Source organism: Echinops telfairi, unplaced genomic scaffold (genome assembly GCF_000313985.2).
Source record: "Echinops telfairi isolate 266 unplaced genomic scaffold, ASM31398v2 ScPeMD7_7472;HRSCAF=8510, whole genome shotgun sequence".
Classification (NCBI taxonomy): Eukaryota; Metazoa; Chordata; class Mammalia; order Afrosoricida; family Tenrecidae; genus Echinops; species Echinops telfairi.
Genome location: NW_022111376.1, coordinates 1,299,370 through 1,309,966, shown reverse-complemented (window position 1 = coordinate 1,309,966; position 10,597 = coordinate 1,299,370). Strand labels below are relative to the sequence as shown.

Here is a 10,597-nt window from a genome sequence, read left to right as displayed (position 1 = left end):
GGCCTCTGCTGAACTTCCATTCTCTAGAGCAGTGCCTGGTTCAGTCATCTTTCTGAGTGACTTAATGAATGCAGCAAATGTATCAAGGTCTATTTGTGGGATGTGTATTGGAGAGCTTCTTCATTTTCCCTATGAAGTAGGAGACAAGATCCTTAACTGAGTGGAAGGGGTGTTGGCAGTGGGATCAGGACTGTAAGGAGAGTGCTGAGAATTTACAGTAGTTTCTGTTAAAATGGTGGAAGAACTGATCATGGTCAAGTGGTTCTTGTGCTAAGGAGCCCTGGTGGTGTAGTGAGCTGATAACTACATGATCAGCAGTTCAAACCAACCAGCCGCTCCAGGGGAGAAAGATGAGGCTTTCTGCTTCTGTAAAGATTAGCAGCTTTGGAAACCTGAAAGGGTTAGCAGTGAGTTCAGTTTTGAGAGTTCTTCTGTTTAGGGATGCCACAGTCATCATAGGGACAATATCAAGGTTTTGAATATAATTTAAATGTATTAAACTGGAAATAACAAAATATCTCATTTTTAGGTTATAATATGTCAATCTTCATCAGACGATATAGTAGATACTTGAATGAGAAGTCACTCGCATGTAGACTGATTTCATTTGACATCACCAAAACCAAGAAAGGGTTAGTAGATATTCCTTTGTACTGAAATAGACATATATGGTTTGATATTTATGTTTGTCAGAAGCACACCTCTGTTTCAAGATGATGAAATCACAGTACTCCTTAAACTCAATTATAGTTGCTTATCAATTTCTTTTCTCTCATACAGAATAAACGGTACAATGAGGACCATGAATACAAAAGACCTACTAAACACACTTCCAGTCATTCAGATCCAGTTTGATGCACTTCTTAATTTTAATGTAAGAACTTTGTACTTTTAAAAAACATTGGCAAATATATTAATTGTAGGGAGTAGAAAGAATTTTTCTAAACTGTGGTGTGTTAGGCAGGGTTTGCTAGAGAAATAAAACCAGGACACTTGATTAATCCCACATGTTCCTATTGGCCAGGTTGGCACGATAAACCTAACTATCACATGGGTGACAGTTGACTACTCCTGTATTTCATTTTCAGGCAAATTCTGATGAAATAACTAATGACATAATCCGTGCTGCTTTCATGCTCCTCTTTAAAGATTCTCTTCGGCTCTTTGAAGTTTATAACGATGGGATCCTTAATCTGCTAGGTAAGCCAAACAATAATCATGACTTTTCAAAAAGTAAAATGGTAGAAATAATTTATACATAAAAATCTTGTAGACTACTAGTTGTTTTAAACTCGGGATAAAAGAGCCATATAGGGTCATGTATGTGTTTAAATTGTGCGAAATTATTTTGCTTCTTGGTTAGAAATGATTTGGCTACTGGGCCACAAAATGTTCCCATTTCTGTATAGATGCTGGTAGCCTTGGTGGCACATGGTTTAAGTGCTCGGCTGCGAAATGAAAAGTTCACACCCACCAGCTACGTGTTCTACAAGAAAAAGATGGGGCAGCCTGCTTCCATAATTACTTACAGCTTTGGAAACCCTATGGGGCAGTTCTATTCTGTCCTATAGGGCCACATAAATCAGAATTGGCATGATAGGCAGTGGGTTGGGGTTTGTTTTCTTTGCTTTTGCTTTTCGGCATATACTCATAGATACTAACTGATATTTCTGGGAGATTCACAAAGGAAACAGCATGATTTGCCATATTTATATAATATCAATTAAGGACTACTTACACCAAAGTCAAATAATACAGTTCTGGCTTTCCTAAGAAGGTATAGCCTGTATCATAGATACTTTTTATTGATTCTATATAAACATAAGAAGTCCTGATGGCATTATGGGTTAAACATTGGACTTCTAACAGAAAGGTTGACCATTCCAACCCACCAGCTGTTCTGTGGGAGAAAGATGAGGTTGTCTGCTCCTTGGAGATCATCTAGCACAGTGCTTCTCTACCTTCCTTGGGCTGTGACCCTTTCAGACCGTTCCTCATGCGGTGGGGCCCCCAACCATCACATTATTTTCGTTGCTACTTCATCACTGTCATTTTGCCATGGTTTTGAATCGAGCGACCCCTGTGAAAGGGTCGCTTGACCCCCAGAGGGGTCGCCACTCACAGGTTGAGAACCGCTGCTCTATAGCAATGTTTTCCAAGTGGGCAATACCACTCCCTGGCGTGGGGAGTGAGGCAGCGCTAGAATGATACAAGGGTTCTGCAAAAGCAGATACCTACAGTGAACCCTCGTTTATCGCGGTTAATCGGTTCTAGACCCTACTGTGATAAATGAAATTCCGCGAAGTAGGATTCCTTATTTGTAAATCAAATATTTTCGTAGTTAGAGCATAGAGGACATGAAAAAACACCCTTTAGTCACCATTACACTCGTATTACCCAATTTATTAAACGAAAAAGGGAAAATACACTAAAACATTTTGGACGTTACAATTATCATTTATTATTTATAATATTATTTATGGCATCAAGCGTGTACAGTATGAGCCAATCAGTGGCAGTAATGACAGAGCATGCGCTGTTACGCAAAAACCGCGATAGAGTGAAGCCGCGGAAGTCGAAGCGCGAAGTGGCGAGGGTTCACTGTATACCTTATCCTGGATTATGGGCTATAATATAAAAATCTGTCATTTCCAGGGGAGTGCTGAATAATTTTTTTTTTCTGAAAAGGGAGCAGTAGATCAAGTTTGATATATAGGATTGCTTAGTCAGAATCGACTCCATGCCAGTAGGCTTTGTGTATATTTATATATATAAATTTGTATTTCTTAGTCTTTTCAGGAAATTTCTATCATAATGTCCTAATGGATGCTTCATTTCACAAGATAGGTTTGGCACACGTTAGTGATGGGAATCGGAGACCTTTTTAGTATACTGAATTACAGATTGCACATGTGGGGTAGAAACCAGTAGAAAACACAGCTCCTTCTCTGAGAGAGCTTCAGAGTTTCATGTTAATCAAAAGTAACTATGAACTAGATTATAGAAATTAAAATGTAAGCTAGTTGTATGTATTATTAAATTCCATAGGTAGTTACTCCATAGGAACATAGTAATTGTGTGAATTTAGCAGTTACTTCTTGTCGACAGAAAAGAACAGGATTAAAATGAGTTCTAATGGTTCCAAGCAAGTGAAAATCTCATCCAGATTCAGATGAGAGTGAAACATGACTAGTGCTAAGATACTCACACTTTCATGGACATTTCCCCCTCTTGTTTTTAGACAAGTATTTTGACATGAGGAGGAATCAATGCAAAGAAAGCCTGGATATTTACATCAAATTTCTTGGAAGAAAGAGCAAGCTGGCCGAATTCCTGGAGGTTGCACAGGTACAGAGATCCCTTTCCGTCCAGTTCACACCACTCATCCCACTAGCACCACAACACAAGCACACAAGAATCTGCAGTTGTTTTAAAGGCTTTGCAGAACAGTAAAAGGAACATGACAGACTTCCAGCGTACTATTCAATTCACTTCTGTTCAAAGTGGCAACCTTTGCTTGTCGCTATGAGGATAACTGGTACTGAACTTACCCTCCCACCAGAAACAAGTCTAAACCCGAAGGAATATGTATGTATGAAATCAGCCTTTCTATGCACTGAACAATAGATAGAGCAGGACCGTAGGTAAGGCATAGCCCAAATGCTGCACACCCGCTATGAGGTGGAGAACAAGAGAAATCATGGCTGAGGTCTGACTAATTGAAAAATATCCAAAATGCATTTTAGCTCCTTCCAGAACACCAAAGCCTCAATCTCTGGCACTTTTATCTCACAATTTATTTTGTTGCCACTTCTTTTGGTAATGTGTTTCCTCCCCCCACCCCTCTTTTTTTTTTTTTTTTTTTGTGAGTTCAGCAAGTTGGCGTTAGCCAGGATGCCATTCCACATCTTACTAAGGTCAGTGGATAACTCCGTTTGTGTCTTTCTGTGTTTGTGTTTATTGTCAGTATGAAACCCCCACCCTTTGCCCTCTTTGTGTGCGTGCGTGCGTTTGTACCAAAAGGAAGCATCCTGAGGATTAAATGAGTGCCGGCTTTCGCCTCCCCCGGCTGTTGGTCATCAGGGCTGTGGGAGGTCGCCATGCAGGGAAGACTCCCTAAAGGAAAAGTCAAGTCATAAGTCACTGCCACCGATGCAATTCTGACTCATAGTGACCTATAGGCTAGGGTAGTACGGTTCCTGTGGGTTTCCCAGGCTATAGATATATAGGCAAGCAGAAAGCCTCATCTTTCTCCCTTGGAGTGGCTAGTGGGTCCGAGCTGCTGGCCTTGTGTTTAGTTAGCAGCATAATGTATACTCCACCCCGCCGCCAGGGCTCCTTTGTGTGGAAATAGACAACGACAACTCTAAGATTAATAGGAGAGAAGACTGGGGTCACTGCCCAGTCAGCATTCATTAACAAACATTCTTGGGCCCCTATGAGGAGATTAGGAGCTATAACAGATGGGACATAATCCCAGCCTCCGAGTTCCTAAAGAACAGAACTATCATAACTAGATCTGTCCCAAATTTTAGTGCTCCGGTTTTTCTCAAGGGAGGCGGTGAGGGTGAAAAGGGACCTGTCCCTGAAAGCCACTCTGCTGTCCTGGGGACTTTAACTGACTCATCAACTTCCTTCAGTCTTCAGCGCCTGTGGCCAGAATTCTAAGGGGACTTTAGACTGGAGGTGCCCTCCAGGAGAGGGCTGCGGTTCCCATTGGGCCAGCCCTCCCCTCACTTCAGCTCTGGTCCTCAGGACCCCTAGGTCAGAAAGGAAGTAGATAACTGCAAGAGAGGCTAAGGCGGAAGGCTGGTAAATGTCAATGCAAACCCCCAGGTCATTCCACCATAAATCAACTCTTTTCCTGGAAGAGCTCCCTTATCAGAAAGCTGTGCTCTGGTCCTCAGCCAGCACAAATACATTTGCAAGGCCTTGGCCTTTCTGGGTATCTGGAAACCCTGGACTGGAGTGACATGCAGGATTAACGGGAGGGAGTTGAGGCAGGGGCCCACCTCTGCCACACTCTGTGGGTCTCCTCGGGACAGGTCTGCTCTGACAACAAAATGTTTCCAAGATCCCCCCACCTCCCCCTGAAAATCTGAGGCCAGATTCCACAAAGGGCGTGTTGAGATTTTCCTCTGGACAATTTCTCTTTGTGCCTCCAGCAAGTTCTATTTTATGTGATTTGAGGCTCTTCGTCTTAGTGATTCCTTCTGGACTGAGGAAATCTCCTTCGCCTCCCAGTTCATCCTCTTTTGCCTTCCCCCTGCTGGTGATTTCGAGTAAGCGTTGGGCTGCTGACCACAAGATTGTTGGAAACCCTATATAGGGCCACTCAATGCACTGCCACTGAGTAGATTCCAACTGATAAGTAGCTCTATAGGATAGAGCTGAACTATCTCTGTAATGCTTCTGGGAGCAGAAAGCCTCATCTTTCTCTCATGGAGCAGCTGGTGGGTTCAAACTGCTGACCTTGTGGCGATTGGCCCAACACATAACTCACTGCACCATCAGGGCTCCTCCTAGGGTTGCTATGCACCAGAATTGAATTGAATCGGTAATGAGTTTGTTTTTGTTGGAAAGAGTTGTTGTGTTGTCAGGATTGCAATCAATGTCACAGAACAAAACGTGTTTGAATTTCTAAATGGAATGCCAATTTGCTCTGTCAACTGTCACCCGAATACAGAAATAAAAAGTTAAATGATTGCTGCATAGAAGTTCATTATTCAAGGTAATATGTTGGTATCAGATCAGATTTTAAAGTTATGTGAAATGAAAAATAAAGTGGTCCGGATTTCAGAAAGACAAATAAGAATCACAAAATAAAACAAAATCCCCAAACAACATACAAGCAAAGCAAAATAAAACCTACTGCCATCAAGTTGGTTTGGTTTCTCACTCCTGTTAAGAAGTCCTGGTATTGGGTCAGTGTTGGATGAGGTTAGTGATTCAAACTCACTAGGAGCTCCATAGGAGAAAGATGGGCTTATCTGCTCCTATAAAGATGCGCAAAGCCCTGGTGATCCTCAAGAGGGTTTCCTGTTTCCATTCCTCCTCCTTTGTCAGGGGAGCCAGCCCCTAACAAATCATCACAGGCTGGTAGGTGCAATTGTACAGTGATAATATGTAAAGATTATAGTGAAGTCATAGAGAATAAGAGAGACAGAAGAGAGACTGAAGTCACAGAGTCAGACACATTTCATGGTAGCATGCTTACTTTAGCTCCTCTTGGTGGTACAGGGCAGGAGAGACGGTGAGGGGAAGGAGAAGAAGAGGAGAGGAGGCGAGAGGTCCGGGAGAGAGGGATCCGGAACCAGGGGAGAGAGAGCTCTTTATTTCTAACTAAGGCTTGTATACCTTTGGGGGGCGTGCAAGCCCCCTAAGTACAGGTAAAGATATAAGACACAGGAAGGGGTTGTACTATAGGTAATAGTAATGACAATCTAGGAAAGGAAGGGATTGGGGGTATCCATGTGACAAGATCGGCAAATCCTAGAGTCAGGATGGCAGCCTAACTTTGGATGTCACTGAGCAAGCTTGACCTGTTCTCTGGCTCTCCATGGAAACAATTACTATCCTTATCAGTAGGGTTTGAGCCCCACATACTGTGGACCAGACAGTAGTCTGATGGCTGAATGCCTTCAGGGAGAGCATCTCTAAGCATCTGCCCTCCCACCATGTGCTGGCAAACAGCCTCTAATGTTTGGCATATCTTTGGGGGAGACAAAGTTGGGAAACATCTTTTTATATCCCATACGCCTTCCCTGCCCTTTCCTACCTTCTTGTCAGCTTTGTTCCTGGGCAAATGCTGCCCTTTTGAGGTTGCATGGTTGATTATCCTAAGGAGTACTTAAGTGTTATTGATGATCTTATAAAACTCAAACTCACTGCTATTGAGTCAGAGAGCAGAATAGAACTGCCTTTGTGGGTTTCTGAGAGTGAAAATCTTTACAAGAGTAGGAAGCCTCAACCTCCTCCTGAAGAGTAGCTGGTGGGGTCCAACCACTGGCCTGGCAGTTCAGCAGCCCAATGTACAGCCCACGACACCATCAAGTCTCAGGCCTGTCTACTATTGGACAGAAAGTGGTGGGAGGAGGGTGACCGAATGGCTAAACATTTTGCATTTGTTATCCCTTCCAAAACCCAAACTCACTGCTTTGGAGTCACTTCCGACTCAAAGGTGGACTCTAGAGGACAGAGTTAGAACTGCCCTAAGGGATGTCCGAGGCTGCACTCTTTCTGAAAGCAGATGGCCACATCTTTGTCCTATCAAGTGGCTAGAGGGTTCGCAGGGTTGACCTTTCAGCCAGCAGCTAAGTGCTTAACCCTTGTGTTACCGGGGCATATAGATAAAAGAGATGCTTTCAAACACTCTGTTATAAGTACAGATGTGCTAAGGACTATCAGCAAATAAATCTTGCTTGCTTCTATTTTTAGGCACCCCACAGTCTACTTGAAGCGCTACAACATCATTTAGACTCTATGGAAGTGAAAGTCACCCCTTCACCCCATCACAAGTATGTTAAGAAATGTCTTTGTGCCAACTTTTCAGCAATATGGCAGGGCTAAATAAATTATGGGCTGTGCTTATGTAGAATACTATTCAGCTACTTAAAATTATAATGATGTGGGACAGACTTTTTCAGCCTTTCATAGGGCTACATATTCTTTACAAGGATGATATGCTTCCCGAAGGAGATTCTCTTCTTAACTCGGTGATTCTCAAAGCCACATGTTAGGATGGGAAGAATTAGATTTTCTGCCCTAGTCCAGCATAACTAGTATAGAAGATTATTTAATCATTGCAAATTGCTCATTCACAAAACAGTGTGCCTGCTAACTATAACATTCATGTTAGATACACATGCACACATATTGCCCTTCACATATGCATATACCTATAAATTAAATAATGGATCTACATCAAAATGTTTATGTTAGTTCTTTCTGAGCAGAAAAATTATGAATGGCTTCCATTTTTGAACTTTTCTGTATTGGCCAAATTTTCTACAAGAGTGCATGCTTCATTTGTTAAACTTTTATCGGTTATGTTGATTATAATTGATGTATCTTGTCACCCTGTAAAACGCAACAGACCTATTGAATGATTCTTAGTTATCTCTTTATCATAGACAGGGATATACTTAGTATATAGTTGGGTGGATGGCTAGATGAATGAAAGCATGTTGGGTTTTTAAAAAAAATTGGATTGGGAGCTCATAAAATTCTTATCACAATCCACACATACATCAATTGTGTCAAGCACATTTGTACATTCGGTGCCCTCATCATTCTCAGAATATTTGCTCACCACTTAAGCCCTTGGTATCAGCTCCTCATTTTTGTCCCTCCCTCCCCACTCCCCTCTCCCTAATGAACCCTTGGTAATTTATAAATTATTATTATTTTGTCATGTCTTACACTTTCCATCATCTCCTTTCACCCACTTTTCTGTTGTCCATCCCCCAGGGAGAAGGTTATATGTAGATCCTTATAATTGGTTCCCCCTTTCTACCCCACCTTCCCTCCACCCTCCTCATGTCACCACTCTCACCACTGGTCCTGAAGGGATCATCTGTCCTGGATTCCCTGTGTTTCCAGTTCCCATCTGTACCAGTGTACATCCTCTGGTCTAGCCAGATTTGTAAGGTAAAATTGGGATCATGATAGTGGTGGGGGAGGGAGCATTTAGGAATTAGAGGAAAGTTGTATGTTTCAATGTTGCTACACTGCACGCTGACTGGATCGGCCCTGCTCTCCTCCCTGCGACCCTTCTGTAAGGGGGTGTCCTGTTACCTACAGATGGGCTTTGGGTCTCCACTCTGCACTCCACCTCATTCACAATGATAAGATTTTTTGTTCTTTGATGCCTGATACCTGATCCTATCAACACCTTGTGGTCACATAGGCTGGTGTGATTCTTTCATATGGGCTTTGTTGCTTCTGAGCTACATGGCTGCTTGTTTACCTGCAAGCCTTTAAGACCCCAGGCGCTATATCTTTTGATAGCCAGGCACCATCAGCTTTCTTTACCACATTTACTTATGCGATTGTGTTGGGAAGGTATGCATCATGGAATGCCAATTTAATAGAACAAAGTATTCTTGCATTGAGTAAGTACTTGAGTGGAGGTCCAATGTCCATCTGCTGCGTTAATACTAAATCTATAAATATATGCATGTAGCTCTATTTCCCCATCATCGTATGTAAATATATTTACATGTGTACATGCCTACATTCAGACCTCTATAAATGTCTTTTGCTTCCTAGTTCTTTCATCTATTTCCTTTTACGCTCCTCTTGTCCCACTATCATGCTCAGCCTTCATTTGGGTTTCAGTAATTTCTCTTGGTTATATTGCCCTTGATGAATCCCCAGCAGGCCTCTCACACCCTCCTTGACACTAATTTTGGATCACTTGTTGCTCCCTTGTCCCTGGGTTGGTTACACTACCTCCTTTCCCCCACCTCCCCTTCTCGCATGTCCCCCAGAACCATCGGTCCCATTGTTTTCTCCTCCAGACTGTTCATCCAGTCCATCTCATCTAGATAGATCTGCAGAGACAATAATATGCCCACAAAAAACAAGACATAGCGAGACAAAGCAACAAAAGAGAACACAGTGACAGCAACAAAGAAAACCAATGACCAATAAATAATTAAAAAGAAAAAATTTAAAAAAGAAAAACCTGTAAATAGATCAAGGTCTGTTTGTTGAACTCTAGGAGTGTCCTCCAGTCAAGTCTGATGGGGTGCCATGTCCTGGCCCCAAAGTCTATCCTTTGCACTCCCTCGGGACCTCCCTGCTCTGGTCCCCCTGCTGCTCTGCCACATGCCCTTAGTGTTTTGCCTCAGTGTGGTGGGGTCAGTCCGGGCCAATCCCGACACTGAGTCTCCAGTGTTGTCCCCCATAGGGCCATGGGTCAGCGAAGGATGTCGTGTCTCAGAGTGGGAACAGCCATATGGCCTACTCTGTGCATTGGCTGTTCGGAGTGGGGATTTCGTCCTCCAGGCCTGGTGGGCCAGGATGTGCTCCACTCTCTCTTCCTCCCCCTTCATTTGCTCCCATGTGCTCTGATCAGACATGTCCCTTTCCCCGAGCTGCAGCTTCGGTGCTGTCCTCTAAAGTAAATTCTTCTGGGGGGAAGAATATGGGTTTTGATCTGTAGAATATATATCACCCTATTTATTCCCCCGATGGGTCATCTTTCTTCTGCTCTCTTCAGTTTACAGAGTGCAGCTGTGACAGCTTCACCACACAAGGACTCGCTTGCAGGTAACATGCCTCTGTTAAATGAGTTTGTCAAAAAGAGTGGAGGTCAGGATTAGAATGTGTAATTCCTCCACTTCTCAACTACTTACTCTATCTGCTGCCATTTCATGAAGCAGTCTTTGACCCAGAAATTTCACAGTTGTGAAATGATATGGGAACAAGGATTTCTAGTACCACACTGTGATAACAGAATGACTTTCAGTAAGGTACTGTTTTTTATTTATTGAAATAAAGTGCGTAATCAAATGTAAAAAGAGCAAGATGTAGAATAAACTATGCTATAACCATTGCTTTTAAAAACGGACATAAATGCTTACAATTTCTT

At 42.7% G+C, this 10,597-nt stretch overlaps 1 protein-coding gene across 1 annotated transcript in view; it reads left to right on the top strand.

The window, feature by feature from the left end:
• Positions 1-1,133: 1,133 nt before the first annotated feature.
• The window catches only part of LOC123521157 (phosphatidylinositol-binding clathrin assembly protein-like), a 31,038-nt gene continuing 21,574 nt past the window's right edge, over positions 1,134-10,597 (top strand). Inside the window, exons 1-5 of the mRNA XM_045285476.1 lie at positions 1,134-1,200; positions 3,242-3,348; positions 3,876-3,917; positions 7,438-7,517; positions 10,226-10,275. Coding sequence (XP_045141411.1) covers positions 1,134-1,200; positions 3,242-3,348; positions 3,876-3,917; positions 7,438-7,517; positions 10,226-10,275 — 346 coding nt within the window. The remainder of the gene's footprint in view (positions 1,201-3,241; positions 3,349-3,875; positions 3,918-7,437; positions 7,518-10,225; positions 10,276-10,597) is intronic.